Source organism: Parastagonospora nodorum (assembly GCF_000146915.1).
Source record: "Parastagonospora nodorum SN15 chromosome Unknown scaffold_2, whole genome shotgun sequence".
NCBI lineage: Eukaryota > Fungi > Ascomycota > Dothideomycetes > Pleosporales > Phaeosphaeriaceae > Parastagonospora > Parastagonospora nodorum.
Window position 1 is genome coordinate 299,897 of NW_001884550.1, and position 17,587 is coordinate 317,483.

General features: G+C 50.9%; 10 protein-coding genes across 10 annotated transcripts; 7 read left to right on the forward strand and 3 right to left on the reverse strand.

Moving 5' to 3' along the window:
• Window positions 1–59: 59 nt before the first annotated feature.
• SNOG_01249 (hypothetical protein) lies at window positions 60–509 on the forward strand (the record flags this gene model as incomplete). Its single annotated transcript, XM_001791844.1, has 1 exon — window positions 60–509. One exon carries the CDS (start codon window positions 60–62, stop codon window positions 507–509), a length of 450 nt encoding a protein of 149 aa, XP_001791896.1.
• Window positions 510–2,528: 2,019 nt separating this feature from the next.
• On the forward strand, window positions 2,529–2,833 carry SNOG_01250 (hypothetical protein; the record flags this gene model as incomplete). Its single annotated transcript, XM_001791845.1, has 2 exons — window positions 2,529–2,604; window positions 2,655–2,833. 2 exons carry the CDS (start codon window positions 2,529–2,531, stop codon window positions 2,831–2,833), a joined length of 255 nt encoding a protein of 84 aa, XP_001791897.1.
• A 360-nt stretch (window positions 2,834–3,193) lies between these two features.
• SNOG_01251 (hypothetical protein) lies at window positions 3,194–4,802 on the reverse strand (the record flags this gene model as incomplete). Its single annotated transcript, XM_001791846.1, has 3 exons — window positions 4,242–4,802; window positions 3,771–4,190; window positions 3,194–3,577 (listed from the first exon to the last, which is right to left on the reverse strand). Exons 1-3 carry the CDS (start codon window positions 4,794–4,796, stop codon window positions 3,194–3,196), a joined length of 1,359 nt encoding a protein of 452 aa, XP_001791898.1. The 5' UTR covers window positions 4,797–4,802.
• Window positions 4,803–5,691: 889 nt separating this feature from the next.
• On the forward strand, window positions 5,692–7,045 carry SNOG_01252 (hypothetical protein; the record flags this gene model as incomplete). Its single annotated transcript, XM_001791847.1, has 4 exons — window positions 5,692–5,934; window positions 6,143–6,475; window positions 6,504–6,592; window positions 6,643–7,045. 4 exons carry the CDS (start codon window positions 5,692–5,694, stop codon window positions 7,043–7,045), a joined length of 1,068 nt encoding a protein of 355 aa, XP_001791899.1.
• A 323-nt stretch (window positions 7,046–7,368) lies between these two features.
• On the reverse strand, window positions 7,369–8,151 carry SNOG_01253 (hypothetical protein; the record flags this gene model as incomplete). Its single annotated transcript, XM_001791848.1, has 3 exons — window positions 7,369–7,754; window positions 7,807–7,944; window positions 7,995–8,151. The coding sequence occupies 3 exons, from the start codon at window positions 8,149–8,151 to the stop codon at window positions 7,369–7,371; spliced, it is 681 nt and encodes a 226-aa protein (XP_001791900.1).
• Window positions 8,152–9,471: 1,320 nt separating this feature from the next.
• SNOG_01254 (hypothetical protein) lies at window positions 9,472–10,227 on the forward strand (the record flags this gene model as incomplete). The annotated part of the gene is made up of 3 exons (XM_001791849.1): window positions 9,472–9,637; window positions 9,686–9,816; window positions 9,868–10,227. 3 exons carry the CDS (start codon window positions 9,472–9,474, stop codon window positions 10,225–10,227), a joined length of 657 nt encoding a protein of 218 aa, XP_001791901.1.
• Window positions 10,228–10,403: 176 nt separating this feature from the next.
• SNOG_01255 (hypothetical protein) lies at window positions 10,404–10,988 on the reverse strand (the record flags this gene model as incomplete). Its single annotated transcript, XM_001791850.1, has 1 exon — window positions 10,404–10,988. One exon carries the CDS (start codon window positions 10,986–10,988, stop codon window positions 10,404–10,406), a length of 585 nt encoding a protein of 194 aa, XP_001791902.1.
• A 270-nt stretch (window positions 10,989–11,258) lies between these two features.
• Window positions 11,259–11,859, forward strand: SNOG_01256 (hypothetical protein; the record flags this gene model as incomplete). Its single annotated transcript, XM_001791851.1, has 2 exons — window positions 11,259–11,424; window positions 11,510–11,859. 2 exons carry the CDS (start codon window positions 11,259–11,261, stop codon window positions 11,857–11,859), a joined length of 516 nt encoding a protein of 171 aa, XP_001791903.1.
• A 1,669-nt stretch (window positions 11,860–13,528) lies between these two features.
• On the forward strand, window positions 13,529–14,980 carry SNOG_01257 (hypothetical protein; the record flags this gene model as incomplete). The annotated part of the gene is made up of 1 exon (XM_001791852.1): window positions 13,529–14,980. One exon carries the CDS (start codon window positions 13,529–13,531, stop codon window positions 14,978–14,980), a length of 1,452 nt encoding a protein of 483 aa, XP_001791904.1.
• A 798-nt stretch (window positions 14,981–15,778) lies between these two features.
• Window positions 15,779–17,259, forward strand: SNOG_01258 (hypothetical protein; the record flags this gene model as incomplete). The annotated part of the gene is made up of 2 exons (XM_001791853.1): window positions 15,779–16,357; window positions 16,417–17,259. 2 exons carry the CDS (start codon window positions 15,779–15,781, stop codon window positions 17,257–17,259), a joined length of 1,422 nt encoding a protein of 473 aa, XP_001791905.1.
• Window positions 17,260–17,587: the final 328 nt, after the last annotated feature.

A 17,587-nucleotide genomic window follows, 5' to 3' on the forward strand; every position in this document is an offset into this window, starting at 1 on the left:
CCAGTCCCTATCCCAATCCTTACCCACCCGGCCTCTCGTTCATACGATACACCGCATCCATGGCTATTGCTTTATTTCTCGTCGACGCCCGCAACATTGCCCACATGAATAGTGTTTCTTCCTTCGGTGCAGGTCTCCAACTCTTGATCTTTGCGAAAGACATCGCCTACGAACCGCAGCCCCGCCGTGGAATGTGGCATGGTATATTCGCCGCGACGCTGATATTGGCGTTGTATGCGACGTGGTTTGGCATTGAGCGACTCCTCCCGGGGAACACTATGACGATCATGCAGCTCAATGCGATATATTTCAGCTCGGCCTGGTTTCTGGTCAGCGAATATGGCACAGAGGGCACGGCAGGTGTATTTGGCCGGATTGGTCGTATCGCGATTCGGAATACCCAAGGAGCAGGCGAATCTGCGGCGCGAAAATGTTTGACCAAGAAAGGTTGTTTTGGAGAGACTTTTGCACAAGATACGGTTCGATACAATCTGCCTTCGATTTCCTAGTAGTGGCGGTGTATCATGGGGGACTTTGGGGTGTAGTTTGGGTAGTGAGGTGGTGGGTCAATCCGCAGGGCGGGATATACATGCCCATTGGTGGAGACACGTTCTTCTCGAGCGAGAGATGGAGTGGATACCTGGTGAACTTTATACTAGGGGGATTTCTGAGAGTTACGTGGACAGGATTGTTCGAATGGAGTCTCGAGAAATGGGTGCAGAAACGGGAAGATAAGAAGCTAGTAGAAGAGACAAAGTGGTGAGCTTATCGCTTTCAACATATTGACACCGTCTACATGTGTACCCTCCTCGCGTCTCCTTGTGCTCTCAGCAACACCGGGTCGAGCGGCACTTTTCTTTCATTTGCCCACGTCTCTAAACTATCCCAGTCTGCACATTTTCTTATCGAATTTGTGGTCGGGTGTGGTCGGTCTTGATCAGACGGTATCCATTCAAATGCATATATGCTTAGATCCGCTGCGCACATCAAGCTTTTTCGAATGCTTTCGAGGCAGTGGTCTAGATCTCATCGTCAGCTCAATACAGCGGTAGAGAAGATATCTTACCAAGATGGTGATGTATGTATTCGACGTTGGCATCTGTGAGATTTGGGTAGAAAGTTTCGTGGTAAAGATAGAGGCGGAATTGACGCTGGTGACTAGTTATACCACAGAATCGCTCAGCTTTATACTGGTAGGAAGGCTTACTAGGCAGTGTATCTCATGATATATACCTAATGAGGCTACATATCCGCCGTCTGCAAGTCGGACGGAATTTTCGACACGTGAACCTGCGTGCTGGAGCTCTTCCTTCGATGCGGCAAAAAAAGTAGCTTACTCAATTAACAACATGACGTTAGAGATGTCGGGGTGGTGTGCTTACGCTGTATCAGATCTTCCCATGCTTTTATATTTTCGGGGGTTGGTGCGCCTGCAAATGTAGAGTACTGGCTTGCGTGCGACATTGAACGGTGTTTATATCGCACTGCCTGGGAAGCGGGTGCTTTTTGACGTCAACATAGCTCTTTTTAGCAAAAAAAACTGTTCTTTGGACCTACAATACGACACTAGTTGGTCTGTTTGAGCAGATGAGAGTGTGGCATATAAATTGAATACAAGCAGTCCCAGATTCAGTGCTGAAATCAGCACGACAGCGATTAGAGACCGTGTCGCTCCAATCCTGTGCCGCTCAGAAGCAAGATGTCCACTTTTTTCGAGAAGCGGTTCTATTGAACAATTCTCCTCGAAGTCTTCGATAGAGTGCATTTTGTCATTATCATCAGATCTGTTCATGGTCATAGAAAGTGGTCAATGTGTGAAATGATGTGAGGGAATCGAACTTCATCGCCTGTAGGTCGAGACTGAAATCTACCATCTCAGAGTACTTCGCTTAGAAATTACGTGCTACAATCCGGTAAGACCCAATGAATAGATGTTTGCTGAGCCCTCGTCACCACTTGCATGGGTTACTTCATACAGCTTCCTAACCGAGCCATGTCTCAGACCCCAACATACAATCTTCCGTTATCAAAGACGCCGCAATTCAATATATCGGGGCTTATTCCGTATGTGTATTCCTTGAGGATACTGTTCCAGGCTGTATATGACTGCATGTATGACACATGGGCTCCCATAGGCCAAAGAACCTTGACTTCATAGATTGGACTGACAGGGAGAAAGCGGAAGTATTCATGCAAGTCAGTCTCACTCCGTTCCATGACGCGTAGAACTAATGAAGCATCGGGGACTATTCAGCCAACCGGATTATAGTCAGGGAAATTCTACCTTGTATTGTCAGACAAGCGTGCATGAAGTCATCGTGCCGTGTCATTGGAAAGCAAAAATGATGGATTAAACTTGCTCCAGATATGCGAGTACCGGTGGCAATAGAGCATAGTTGCGCTCATGCTGTGACTTTCCTTTCGTCTATAAATGTAAATGGGACAGACATGTTACAGGCCGATTTGAACTCCTTACATCAAAGCCGAAAATCCCTCAAAGCTCAGTATTAAATCTGCTATATTCTGTCATGCGTTCCTCTATCCTGGTGCAGCTTGCCATTGCACTGTCCCTTGGCCATATTGCAATCGCACTGCCTTTACTAGGTAGGTGCATAGCTGTGTCTCGCTGATTGAATGCTGAAAAATTCTCCCAGTTACTCGTGAAGATGAAGTAGTGCAAATTGAGGCGACAGCGGAGTCCGCACCGTGTCCTCCGAATGGCAAGCAACGAATCTGGCCCCTCCTATTTGGCTTTTCTGACATAACAAAGCTCCTGAAGCGGTCGGAACTATCAACAACCGAGACATCTACAAACGCTGCTTGTTCTAGTTGAGACGATGTAACGGTGTTTCGTAGCAGGAACGTCAGCAATGTGGAGAATGTAAATGCTGGGCAGTGTCATTCGACTAGTAGCATGAATCTAAAGCCAATCACATTATCAGACTGTCTTAAAATTGAACCTGAAACTTGATGAGCATTTCTCACTGATTCTTGATACGGGTACATATAGTCACCTTCCCAGCTTTGACTATATGAACCAATGTGAGATCAAATGGCACCGCTCTAAAGTTATTCTGGTGCCACCCTTCGTAGATGCGATTTGCCCTCTTACTTCAAGAGATTTTACTTATCCTCAGGCCAGCGAAATGGAGAGAAACGTAGCTGTTGCCAATTATTCACTGCCAACACACCCTCAAACAATGAGGCCGACAATGCAGCCATTCTTGCTCTGAAAAGTCATTCTCATCTCCTCTTTCCACTCGAAAACAGGATCGCGATTCTCCACTTTCGAAAACTTTCGCAACAAGGTGACAAGAACGTATGCGCTCTCAGTGAAAACCAGCCTCTGGCCAGGACACGCGCGTGGACCACCGCCAAATGGTGTGTACTCCCAACCAGGCCTCATGTGGTCCCAACGCTCTGGAACGAACTCATTCACGTCTTGACCCCAGTATGTTTCATCACGCATCATAGCGCGGTAGTTGATCTCAACGTTATCGCCCTTCTCGATGTAGAGGGGTTGCTTTCCATCCGGACCGCCGCCGAAGGGGAGAATTGTTGTCTCGAGACATTGGCGCTGGTTTAGTGTGACAGATGGAGTGACTCTTTGTGCTGAAAAAAAACATGTCAACGACCACAAGCTGCATGTAATAATTGATTGACTTACTCTCTTTGAGCACATGACTTAGGTAACGATAGGAGTTGAGCAAGTCGTAAGTTAGTGGCTCGTGTGCTGTGGGTAAGGTTTCATGCCGAAGTTTCGCCCACACATGAGGGTTTCGCGCAAGATGAAACATGGCATTGGTGAGTGTAATGCTGGCGCCGTCGTGCGCTGGACTGAAAGTGTTGATGATGTGCGATCTCAACGTAAGTTTGTCCTGAGTATCTTTTGCCATCTCATCCACAAGTCGCAGCCTCTCACCTCCTTTGATCTGGCTTCGGCCAGAATCTCTCTCGCGTAGCCTTTGTAGTGACATCTCCACATGCTCATCCGCATAGTCAGTCATCGTTTTACACGCCGCCCACCACTTCTCGTCTCGGTGAAGGAATTTGAACATTTTAAGCATGCTCCTGATCGCGGTGCCCTTTAACCCGTACGCAAAAGCTTCTGTAATCTTATCCCCAAGTTCTGGATTCTCTAGCGCACCCATCGCTTCACCGAAAATGAATTCGCTAGATGTATCGAGAATCTGTTCCATGTCTTAATCGAGCTGTACTTTTGGATGAAGAGTCTTACGTACCAGGCGTAGAAACAGTGGCATGAGATCTACTGTAGATCCGTCCATGGGCAAGAGATCCATGAAGACGTCTACGTGCTTCCTCAACCTGTCGAAATTGGCAAGATGCACAACTTCGAAGCTTGGTCTCATCAACGCACGCGCATGCTTCCATCGCTCTCCATCCACGACTATGATACCATTGCCCCACAGATGCGTGGCAACGCCGTACCGCAAAGGCTCTAGCCCGAATCTAGATGCATATGTCGCAAATATAGCTTTGGAGACTTCCGGGTCGATAGATCTGACAGTAGTTTTGCCCATTATGTTCGCTTTAAAGGTTCGCCCATATGTATCGTACATTTGCTTGTTGAAGCCGAGGAAATTCTCCGCTTTAAACGCGTTCATGTATTTTGAAAACAAATCCAATCCCAGTATCGGATCTTTGTGTGGATAATGCGGAGGTTCGGCGCAGCCGTTACGTTTGACGCGATAACTGCGCAATGAGCTCTGTAGTACTTGGTAGAGCACAAAAAGCAACGGTGCAAGCGCGAGAGCTTGGAAGGTGAGAAAAGCCATGGTGTTGAGGGTTTGCGCGGCTGTAGTAGTTATTTTGATTCAAAGGCGTTCATCTAGGAACTGGTTTCGGCGGTGAGGGGAGAGGCTTGACTGAGTGGAACAGCGTAAAATTCGTGAGTAGTGATAGAACATTCGAGCCAGTCGTGTGCAACTTGGGAGTAAGCGCGAATGAGGCACAGTTATCAAGATCAGCCGGTGCGCAACTCGAAGTAGGAATCAGCCACACCACAGGGTACGTCACTACATGTTGCGCTCAAACAGTCTCCAGGGGCATGACATTCAGGCAAGTCCCGACACTGCCCATGTATATAAGCCATTGGTGGGGTAATTCAAGACCAACAAGCATGGAAGGCGCAATCTTACCACAATCGTGGGTCCCGAGTACAGGCTAAGTCATGACTGCAGTCCCAAGGTTCTCGGGGTCCAACGGGATGGTCCAACTCATGCAAGCCTTTGCCGAGCTCCATAGTAGATGCTTATCGTTACACCAAGCAGTCCTCCGTTTGAATGCGCCTCTTCTATCATCCTTTTTGACCGAGGTGTTCGTCAGACACGCGCGCACTTCCTTATCACCTGCATAGTGATGATGTACTGCATATACTATTGCCACAGTTTAGCACTACACCTCGTAGAATGGAGACATGACCATTGGCTACTTATTCCCCGACATACCGGGAGATTGTTTGAAAGAAAGGTGGCCTGGTTATGAGGCATTGTCGCAGTAAGCTGTAGAAAGCCGGGAACGAAGCTTATTATGGGATCTCTCATGACGAGCCACCCCTTAGACCATATGTCCAAATTTTAGTGATTGAGCCGTGAGCTCTTTAGAATAACACAGAAATAGAAGTCCACAGTTCAACACATTGACCACCAAACAGCTTCCAACAACGACAGCATGTTGATGGCAACACAGTCACCGACGACAGTCGTCGTCGTCACAGCAGTAATGCTCGCCCTCGATATCATCGTAGTATTCCTGAGAGTAGTGGCTCGAAAACAGAGACGGCAGCCTCTGAAAGCCGACGACTGGTTTTGTTTCATTGCGCTGGTAAGCTGGCCCATCACGATGCTCACCACGAACACAGCCAACATGTATCTCAGACACTCTCCTTTGGCCTTGCAACAACACTCTTCATCGGTAAGTACGTCCTGTATGTATTCAATGAGCCATGACTGACTGACTCTCAAGGCGTCGCGCAAAAAGCCCTCGCATATCCCACCCCTACTGCGCCGCTGCGGATTCGAACTGCACTCGATACATCCAACGAGAAGACCATTATCGTGAGCAGAGTAAGTCCCTTCCATGCCCCTCATACAGACTTCCAGATAAACTAACATCTTCGCAGCTCCAATACATCTTCCTCGTAATCTCCGTGCCTGCGCTGGGCGCCATCAAAATCAGCGTCGTATGCTTCTACCGCCGCATCTTCGTCGTGGACAAGACCAATCTGCGCGACTTCTCCAACGCCATGTACATCTTCGTGATTGCACTCGTCAGTATCTGGACTGGTGGGTTCTGTCTTGCCTTTATGTTCTCTTGCAAAGGCGAATTTGCAGCTTTTTGGACCTCGGCGATCAGTCTGATAACCAAGTGTGTCAACACGCTGGAGCTGTTTTTCGCGTTTGCGGTGTCGGATTTCATCTCTGATTGTTTTATTATCGTGCTGCCGATTCCCATGGTGAGTTTGTATATGTCGCGATGGGCAGAATGGAAAGCTGATGGGACAGATTTTGGGCCTGCATTTACCGGTGGCGAGGAAGTTGGGTGTGCTGTTTGTGTTCTTGCTTGGTATACTGTAAGTGCCATCTCGCCAAATAGATGTTGATCAGAAGGCTGACTCTGAAGTGCCACTGTCGCATCCTTGATTCGCATGATCTGGGTCACCTGGGCGCGCACTGTTGGCTTCGATGTAACTCTCGATCAGAATCGTAAGCTATCTCTCTACATGTTCCGTCAAGGCAACCTACTGACCAATTTATTGCTAGTGCTCATCACGACTTCGTTGTTTTGGAACATGCTCGAAGTGTCTCTTGGTATCATCGCAGCATGCCTACCTACGCTTCGAGGACTTGCCAAGGCCAAGTCTGTTGATTCGCTTGTCAATAGCGACCGCGACAAGATCTCGATTCGGTCGGGTAGCGCTTCTAAAAAGAGCAAAGATAGTTCAGGATCCACTGATGGCCACCGCAAGGACAACTCAGGACAAGGGACTGACTTTATTACTGTGGCTGATCACAGCGCCGTGTGAAATCGCGAAAGCATTGAGGCATAGAAAATGGAGAAGGGAAAGCCTCGCGTTCTGAGATGCTGTATTTTAAAGAGCGACTAGTTTCAATCATTTATCAATGAGTGTCATCGCCACATCTTTACAGCGAATATCCACGGCCCACAGTTTCTCCACCTTCGTACATCACCTACTTGCAAAGCCACACATTGCGTCACTTCTGACTCTCTTCCACCCTCACATCCTCAGCAGTCTCCAAAATCCTCACAACCAAAAGCGCCGTCAGTAGCCCCAGCTCAATGCGCTCACTACATCGCTCGATGCTCCTCCGTCACTGGCGGCGGAAGTTACACACTACCTTTCCCATCCTTCTCCCCAACATGAATCTTCATCTTATGGCGTTTCTCCACGTCTGCCTTAGCCGCCTCCGCTTCAACAGCAGCCGAGTACGGCGTGTAGCTTCCATAGTAAGTCCCATACGACGTGTACTTGTCGTATTTGTCGTACTCGCCATCCGCAGCCATCTTCACACGCTTCTCTAGGACGGCGTTAGCTACATTTGCATGTGTTCGGGGGTAAGACTTGCCCATATTCATCTTTGCGGCCTCTGCTTCGACGGCTGCGGAGTATGGGATGTATGTTCCGTAGGGCGCGTAGGAGGGATATTTGCTGTAGTTGATGTCTTGGGCTGCGTGTACGGAGGGGTCACGCTTTGTGTTGGCGTGGTCTGATGCTGGCAGCACCTCGCGTTAGTGTGTATGAGAACGCTAAGGAATCTTTCTTACCTGTTTGGATTTTTGTGGCCTCCGCTTCAACGGCAGCTGAGTATGGGGCATAGCTCTTGTACGGAACATAGGTTCCATAGCTACCGTCTGCTGCCATGTTCACGGGAGCAGCTGTAGAGCGCTTCGCGTTGGCCGTGGCTGGGGATCGTCAGTATCGAATTGTGAGCCTGGAATCCAGATGTTCATACCTCTTTGCATATTTGCGGCTTCCACTCCCACAGCGACTGAGTATGTACCATAATTCTTGTATGGATCATAGGCCCCGTAGCTACGGTCTGTTCCCATTTCGATAGGAGCAGCGACAGCCATGACGACTAAGCCGGCGAAAGCGAGTGCGTAACGCATCTTGAGAAGCGTTGGGTATATTATTGGACTTTGAAGAGGGATCTCGGGTTGAAGAAAACAGTGTGCGCTTGTCTCTTCGGTGTCCAGTCCTGGTAGTCTTATGTAGAGGCCGCTACATGTAACATGTATCCCGATGGAGAAGGATGAGGCGTCCCGTCCCAGGCTTTACACATTGTGTTACGCGCATGACAATTGGAATTTCGGTGTGTGTTGCTCCACACCAGCCTACATTTTGTCACAGTCTGTTTGCTCGGGATGGAGACCGGACCAGTGTTCAGGGTATGCTTCGAGGGACAAATGAGCTGGCAAAGCCATGGTATAAGGCGGTTTTGAGCCACAATGGGATTCGATCGATATGATTGGATTTGCTGGACAAAGTGCTGGTCACGACACCGAAGTTTGTCTGATCGATAGAGGCCTAGACTACGCAAAGCTATGCACTGCATGTGAGCGTAAGCTGCATATCATATTGGTATAGCACGACCCAAACATGCTTGTAGACGTCAATACCGATCGCTGGGCCTAATAGCCATTCTATTGACCAAACAGTAGTCCGAGAGGAAGTCGGCTGATCAACAACATCTGGTAGCGTTTGTCTAGCGTTGTGGTAAGTATGTGATGACAGCCGTAGGGCCAGGTCCTACTTGAACCGGGCTCCCCCAAAGCGAGGGCCTTCTCCAGATCTGATAGGCGTCTTATACCGAAAGAATGATAAGTTCAGTCCCTAGTTTGCCGCCAGCAACGTTTATGACAGGTGTGCAATGGGTCATGTCTCTAATCACAGTGACACCCGGTCATTATATCGTTACACCATCTCCTGGTACGGGGACAACGTACAACAATAGAATGCCATCAATGGCAATTGCTGAACTTTCCTCACCGGTGACTGCGGATAGTACGGTTCTGTCTGTCATGCGACGAGTCTGGTTGATCTCTCAGCAATCTGCCAGATAGTTTGAACCTTCCCATCCATATTCACATTGGCTCCACGCTCTTCACCAAATCTGCAATGTTCGCAAACCTCTTCCAAAGCCGACTCAAGCACATGCACACACACGTACCTCAGCGGGACTCAGAGAGCCTGGACAGCGATACTCTTTTACCTTCGGACCCGTTGACAGCATCTCTTTCACTCACAGCTAATGCTGTCGACCGATCAAGTCGAGACATAAGAGTCGCTGTAAAGACCCTATTGCTCAGTACCGCTGTTTATCTTGGCGTCGGTTTGTGGCTGGCGTACGGCGCCCGGAATGCTGCTTTCGTTACTAACGTAGATGACTTTTGCATGCGTCACATCTCGCGTTACTGTAAGAACCTACAATGATGCACTCCGCTATCTGGCTGACAAAAGAAGCGCCGGTTGTCAAGAATGTGAGTCCTGGCTGGCACGATAAGCTGTTTAATGGAAGCTTCCTGCACCAGAATGAGTACCGGCAGCCGGCAAGTCCGGAGACCGACGCTGCTTGGGAAGCTCTAGGTGTAAATTGTGAGTTTGTTCGACGTCTGCATGTATGTCAAGGACTGACGAGTGCAGATCGAAGCGTAGTGGTATCCCTAGACGAAGCTGAGCAAACCGGACTGCGATCTGAGCAGGTCCAAATAAGCCAAGAGTACGGTGGTGGCTTCCCAGCAAACGTGGAAGGTTTGCATCATTTGCACTGCTTGGTAAGAACTTTGTTGGTATGACTTTTTTGAATTGTTGTTGATACGCTGCAGAATCTCCTGCGCAAGACTCTGCATTGGAATTACGACTACTACAGGGCACTCGGGGAGGGCGCCTTTGTGAACAGCGAGTACATTGTGCAAGTGCATACAACCCACTGCCTCGACATTCTGAGGCAAGTTTTGATGTGCAATCCGGATGTCGGAGTACTCGGCCAAGTCTGGTGGCAGGCCGAAGACGAAGACTATCCTTCAGCTTTTGTCGACTTCAACACAGTGCATCGATGTCGCGACCATGAAGCAGTCAGAGTCTGGGCCGAAGCAAACCAACTGCCTCCAGAAGATCAGGTGAACATGTCGCGATTTTACGAGATGCCTAAGCCAGGAACCTCGGTATTGACGGAGATCCCTTGAAAATGGCTAGGTCGTGTTAGTCCACAATGGCGTAGCAGAAATACTTTTCTTTACCGGCATAAGCTATCAGGCAAGATGCTTTCCAAGCGCGGTGATTTGCGTATGCATATGGGGTCTTGCAATGACGACAGCTGCTTGTGCACATAGGTCTCATAGCCAGTAGATGACTCATTCGCTCAGTTTTGACGAGGCTTCACGACCCCGTCATGGACGATGTAGTAGACAACAGTGCTGTCCGAATCTGCCGTGCCCAACAACACCCTCTTTGTAGTCCTCCACGGATTTTGCGGGGCCGCAGACTCAGAAGCAGCATCTGGTGGGGGAGGCGGCACTGAAGGAATTGCATCAAAAACCTCGGCCAATCTACGCAACGTCCACTTTTCGTTCAGCCTGGTAGGCAGTATCCATTCGCGCTCGGGTTCTGCCTTGACCTGCAATCCGCTGGTCTCTCCTGCCGATTTGTTCGCTTTTCTCTTGCGATCGGCTTCTTTCAGCAGTTCGACTTGCTCATCGGGGTGTATGTAGATGCGCTGCGGGGGGAGGCCAGAGACCAATGGGCGGGCCAGTGGCTTGTTCGAGAGCGATGAATGAGTGTGCACGTGCAGGTCGGTCCAGTGGTGCTGGTACTGGAGGTTGTGCTGGACCTGTATCGCGAGCGATTGCAATTGCGGCAGGTGTGCGCCGGCAGCATCGACTGCAGCGAAAGCTTGCTGCACCGGTGCGGGCACGATTGCCGGCTTTGTGGGCGCAAGAGACGTCATGACAGGCGGACACGCGGTGTTTGCGGGTTATTGGTGGTTGTCGTGTTTTGAATGGCCGGGAGGTGACGAGGACGCTGTGCTGTAGCGGGAAGGAGCGAAGATGGCACTTGCCTAATCCACCTCCCCACCAGTCACAAGAGACCGCCGAGCAAGCAAGCTTGAAACATATACGCAAGCCAGGTAACACAGGCCGCGTTGCTTAAAAGACCTGCTGGCCATGTTCGAAGCGACGTGTTTGCAAACTTTCGATCCTACCGTATAAACACAAACATGCTTGCACTCTTCGCTCCCACTGTGCTGCTTCTGGCTAGCGTAGCCGTTGCTCAATCGTCTACACCCAGCGTCGCAACCTACCAGTCGATCCCCCCAGTTCCCACAACAGAAGGCGTCTTCACTATTCAGACATCCGAGCCCGTCTTCGTGGAGTCGTCTGTTTGTGCGGTTTGCTTCATGGAGCCATGTCCTCCCTGTGCGCAGTACCAATAAGACCACACCGTGTATGGCGTGCTAACACAGCCAAGGTGGACCATCGTCTGAGGGCTCCATGGGCGTATTTCCTGGGGAAACACCCATTGTCAGTGGTTCTACGGGCAGCGTCCCTGCTGTGACAACCGTTGTCAGTGGCTCCATGGGCGTCCTACCCGGAGAAACACCTATCCCGAGTTCGTTGTTGTCGAGCAACCCGGCTTCTGCTGTCTCCAGCACCTCAGCACAAACGACACCGTCTTCCTCTGCATCCGGAAGTGCTCCTCCCCAACAGTCCACTGCAGCGGCATCGGCGGTACTGCTGCACAACGACCATTCTGCTCTCTCGCTTGCGTTAGCCTTATCAGGACTGGCGCTTGTTGGTGCTTCATTCGTTCTTCTCTGAGACAACTCGTAGGATATTCGTACATGTGAGCTGGCTGTTGAAGAGGATGTGAAGTATGTAACAAATGATACCATGAACAGTCAAGCGCTTTCCATGTACTTCGCGTGCCCGATCAAAAAGAGGCACTCTGGCAGAGCCTCTGTCTGCCGATGCGGCTGTTCCCGACAAGGGGAGGCCTTCACGCCCTGAACACCTTCCACGGCTCGGGCGAACGCTCGGGATGCGGCACTAGGGCGATGCAGGCGTCAGCAGCAGCGTTGACCTGGGTGGAAGGCGACGGAGGACGCCGTCTATACCCTGTTGTGCCTAAACTAGGAAGCTTCAGCGAGGTCAATAGCCTCGTGGCGAGATATATCGAGGTGCCAGCACCAGCAATAAGGCTGAGTCCATGGTGCGCCCAACCAGGGCTATCGCAATCTCTCGCGGCGGGGAGGGGCCAATCAGATAGACTTATGTAAGGCTTGGCAGACCGGAATTGCTTGAGACGCCCGATCGTGATGTAAAACCTGGAGAAACGACCATAGTCGAGCCTCCAACACTGATTTAACATCGCCGTTGAAGCACCGACTCGAAATCATCCACCCGGTGTCCGGGATCACTCAGCCCTAGCATCGACCCTTGCAATGTTCTCCGCCAGCGTAAACTTCCCGGCGCGAGGGCATAGTCAAATAATCGTGACCAGTCCGATATACTATAGCAGGGCGCACCAAAAGGTCGTCAAAACTGATTTTACCTTCCTAGGCTCATCCTTGTACATTCGATCCTTTCGATGCTTATGATGAATATACTATTTCCAGTCAAGCAAGCGCAAGAATTCTAGCTCTAGACAGGTGTAATCAAAGCTAAACTGACCACACGCTAGTTAAATTGGGAAAAGGCCAATGTTTTACTACATGAAGAGAACTTGGAGATGAAGGCAGGGTCTGGCAGCAGCAAGAGAAGGGATCAGAAGGCTTCAGATGAGTCCCTGGATAGTGCTCACTCTCTAAGGGGCTGCGCGGCGCAACACAACCTGCAGTCCGCCGAGAAGCTTGCAAAGGCCCACCGTCGACGATTGCCCCGGCCCTTTATGTAAGCCCTAAGCCAGCATTGTTGTTGTTCGAACTTCGCTAGAACGATTCAGTGACTTTGAATCTCGTTGGGCGACGAATTTGCATTTCATGCGAATTTAGGCCTCAGAGGCTCCTCCAGACATTCCTGCATGCATCTTCTAACTCGACATGCGAAAGCGAGCCCTTTCCAAATGGAAGCATACGTCAGTAATATATTGTATCATCCTAATACCGCCGGTGCGCGATACTAAGGCACGTGGTTCTGTTTTGTATCGGTACTTCAACATGCCATAACCCTGGCGCGTCATCATCAGCCTTGCAGACCTCAGACCCTAGCCCTGTTGGACTTTTGACAGCCCATAAAAAGTTAGCGTAATGGTCGTCGTGGATTGTCCCGAATATGCGGTCTTACTTCTAATTACACTTCACCTGGGCAGCTTACACGGTAGGACCGGTCCGGAACAATCACGGCATGTACAACTCCAATGTTGGTAGCCATATAAAAACATAATATCCTGCTTACGGCAACGAATCCATCCCTAGACGCTCTTTACTTTTCACATCGCTCTTTACCACATTCTTTTATATTTACATTTTACTGCAAGATAATATCAATCATGCGTTCGTTCGCCGCATTCGTCGCGACTGCGGTGGCCATACCAATGGCCATCGCCGCGCCCAACAAAGCCTGGAACTCGGACAAGCTGGATGCCAAGTACTACTCGCCGGAGCAAGTCATGGATGTTGATGTTGTGATCATCGGTGCAGGTGGCATGGGTGCTTATTCAGCTATCCAACTCAAAGACGCAGGAAAGAAGGTCGTGGTAGTGGAGTCGAAGGACCGCTGCGGAGGCCACACGGAGACGTACCACGACAAAGAGACCGGAATCCCTATCGATATGGGTGTGAAGCTGTACCATGACGAACCTCTGGTGTACCAGTGGTTCGCCCGCTTCAACCTTTCTACCACCTTTACCACCGGCGCAGCTGGGGCAGCCGCCGGGCCAAACCTGAACGTTGACTTCAGGACTGGACAGGTGATCCCGGGCCTGCCTGCTGCCAACCAGACGGCTATTGGTGCTGCTATCGCACGGTATGCTGCCATTATTTCGCAGTGGCCTCAACTCGAGGGTGGCTTCTACCTCCCTGAGCCTATTCCCGAGGATCTGCTCATGCCCTTCGGCCAGTTTGTTCAGAAGTATCAGCTCACCGATGCGGTGCAGACTATCTATGTCATCACTTCTGCGTTTGGCGACGTTCTCGAGATCCCCACGTTACAGGTGATCCGTACCTTCGGTTTGGGTCTCATTAAAACCATGCAGAACTTCCAGACCAGCTCGGTCAATGACAACAGCCTCCTCTTCGAGAGGCTCACTGCCGAACTCCTGGCATCCAACTCTTTGCTTCTGTCTTCCAAGGTCACCAAGGTGGCACGCGTGAGCAAGATTGATGGCGGTGTCAAGGTTCTTGTCGAGACTCCCAAGGGCTGCCGTCTCATCCAAGCGAAGAAGATCCTCATGGCCATCCCGCCCACTCCCGAGAACCTCCAGACATTCGACCCCAGCGGTGACGAGTTGAAGATTTTTAGCCAATTCACTTCCGTTGGTTACTTCACGTCCATCATCAGGCACGCTGCGCCCAACAACACTGCCGTCAACAACCTGGCAATCGACAGGCCGTACGCAGTGCCAGCTATGCCTGCTGTGTACAACATCCTTCCTACGAGCAACCCTACCCTGAGCCTTGTCTACTACGGCACCAAGGTTGGCCAACAGATCAGCACCGAGCAGGCGAAGGCTGCCATCATGGCGGACATCAACCGTTTCCGAGCTGTGAACAACGTCACTGGCCCCGCGCCCGAGTTCGTTGCATTCGCCAACCACGCCCCATACAACCTGATGGTTGGAGCCGAGGCTACGCGCGCTGGATTCTACAAGAGCCTGTACGGACTGCAGGCGAAGCGCAACACTTTCTGGACTGGTGCGGCTTTCAGGGCTCACGACAGCTCTTCCAGCTGGGCCTTCACCAGCAGGAGCGTGCTGCCTCAGCTGTTGGCCAGCTTGCAGTAGATGTAAGTATGCGGCGGCTCGGCACTTGAGTTAACGTGATAACGGGGTGGTTACTTTTTTCTTTGGTCATTGGAAATGCATTCATAGACCTGCTGTTTTATCAAGCCTTCAAATATCGTTGGTATATAATAATTACTACATACCATATTCCCCCCCTCTTTCAGCTTTAATGCACGTGGATGTGAGGATGTGATCCGACTTGCGCGGTTTCCATACTGTATGCGATGCCATTAGAATGCTCTTTCGTTGATGAGCATTTTCAATTTATCGTCAGCAGACGTTGTCGATACACGAATGTTGGGATGAACCTGGTGGGCGCGTAGATCCGTCGATGCGACAGATCTCCTTCGTGCCACGCGTCGAAGTCAAATACGAGGATCCGTTGGGATACGCGACAGTGTGCGAGTGGCGCAGATGACGGAAGTTTGTCCGCGCGGGTGGCTTGGGTGTGGATCTGGGCCCTTGGATCCGCAACCAAAAAGGGGGGTAAGTTGCGGATCCATGGAGCGGTCGCGACCATTCACCTGTGCATGGACAAGCCAGCGACCCCAAACATGAGACTTTATCTCCTGATGCCCCAAGCCGGCTTTTTCTTAACCATTATGACGCTGCCATCCGGTTGATAAATTGTATCTCCCTATAGCAAGGTTTCTGCCAAGGCATTTGTGCCGCTGCCAACTGTGCCAGCGGTCATTGAACTGGTCATTGAGCTTGGCCAAATACGCCAGCTGGGAAATTGGCCACCAGTCACTAAAAGACTTGTGACAGCCAGCACAGCCTCTCGCAAACACACGCGCAATGGCGGCTTCGAACTCGACCCCGACGCCCGTTCCTTTCCCGCAGCCAAAGGGCATTCGCGACCCGGGTTCGAGCGATACTCCGCCGGACTCGCCTGGTAATACACGTCGCCAGCGAACGTCCACCAATGCCTCCGCTATATCAAATCGAGTTCGCACTGCGAGCTTGAAGCTGATGGAAGCCAACCCTCCTCCTGGAATGTGGGCTGCGACCGGTGCAACTGCATCCAAGGCCCCGTCGCTAGCAGACATTCGAAGAGGCTCCTATGGTTCAGAAGGTTGGAGCGAAGACACGCAGCGCAAACGAGCAGGCTCTCGTACAAGCCAAGAGAAGAGAGCTGAGCCATCAAGGCACGCCAGCGGCACTATATCGCCGCTCGAGGGCGGTGTCGAGGCGTTCCCGGCAGTGACAGAGGAAGACATGCGCGAACGCCCGTCAGGCGAAGCCATGCGCGAAACGCAAAGATACGAATCAAAGCACAACAACGCCGCTACAGATGTTGAGCTTAGGCAGAGCAACTCCATAACGGACAAGAAGGAAGAAAGCGCAGTTCGAGAGCCTTTGACAGGCTCTGGAGAGGTATGCTTCTCGTGTTCGATACCCATGTGCCATTCAATCACGTACTAACGACTGTTCAGTATGCCAACGGCTACGTCCCTCCGCCAAAGCTGCCCTGGAAGCGTTCTTTCGCCATAGGCATGAGATCGTTCTGGAAGTGGTTCTTGACGCCAGCAGGCTTCCTCATCACAATCTACGCCTTGAACGTCGTCGCATGGGGCGGTATGCTCTTCCTGCTTCTTTGCAACGCGGCACCAGCTATGTGCACGCCTACTTGCGACGACATCAACTCTCCCCGAAGGAAGTGGGTCGAATACGATTCCCAGATCTTGAACTCTCTCTTTTGCGTTACTGGCTTTGGTCTGGCTCCTTGGCGATTTCGCGATCTCTACTGGTGGGGATGGTGGAGGATGGGCGGGTCTTCACGCAAGGAGATCGGTATTCGCCGTCTTGCTGGCATTCATCAAGGCTGGTTCCGCCTTCCCGGCTCCCAGCAACTACCCGAGCTTGCAGACGCAAAGTCAGTTGATCCCGAAGATCCAGCTGTACCGATTCCGGCGAAATCGATACCAGACCCGCCGCCAACAGGCATGCGCGCGCCTCCTACCAAGAGCTGGAAGATGGATTTTGTCCTATGGATGAATGCGTCAAACACTTTCTTCCAAGTTATTCTCTGCTTTTACATGTGGCACTACAACAGAATTGAGCGCCCGAGTTGGGCAACGGGTCTTTTCGTCGCCCTAGGCTGTATAGTCGCTGGTGTCGGTGGCATAATGATGTGGCACGAAGGCAAAAACATCAAGAAGGTGGAGGGAGTGCCGATGCGCAAGGATTACAACGACACCCCAACGAACGACGTCGAGCGACGCTCGGTGCAGAACATTCCATTGGTGTCGAATCCGGGTGGAGCGGCAAAGTCATGATCACCGAACCTGCAGGAAAGCAGGGTGTGGCGCCTTACATCGCCTTGGCGCAGCGAACACTCAACATCATTACAGCATATTCAGCTAGGATACAGTCTTGGAGATACCCCATTTTTTCGTACATCATTGTAATCAAGACATTATTCGCGAGTCATTTCTTCCCGATCTCCCTATTACGTCACACATACGAGCCCTCTATGCAGCTGCAACTCAAAACTTAAAGCAGTTCCCATGCAGTTCGGTGTAGCCTCGCACCATGCATACGCTATAGTGGCATGCCGAGATACCCGGTGCCACTGAATACTAGGCAACCTTCGCACTGATAGGT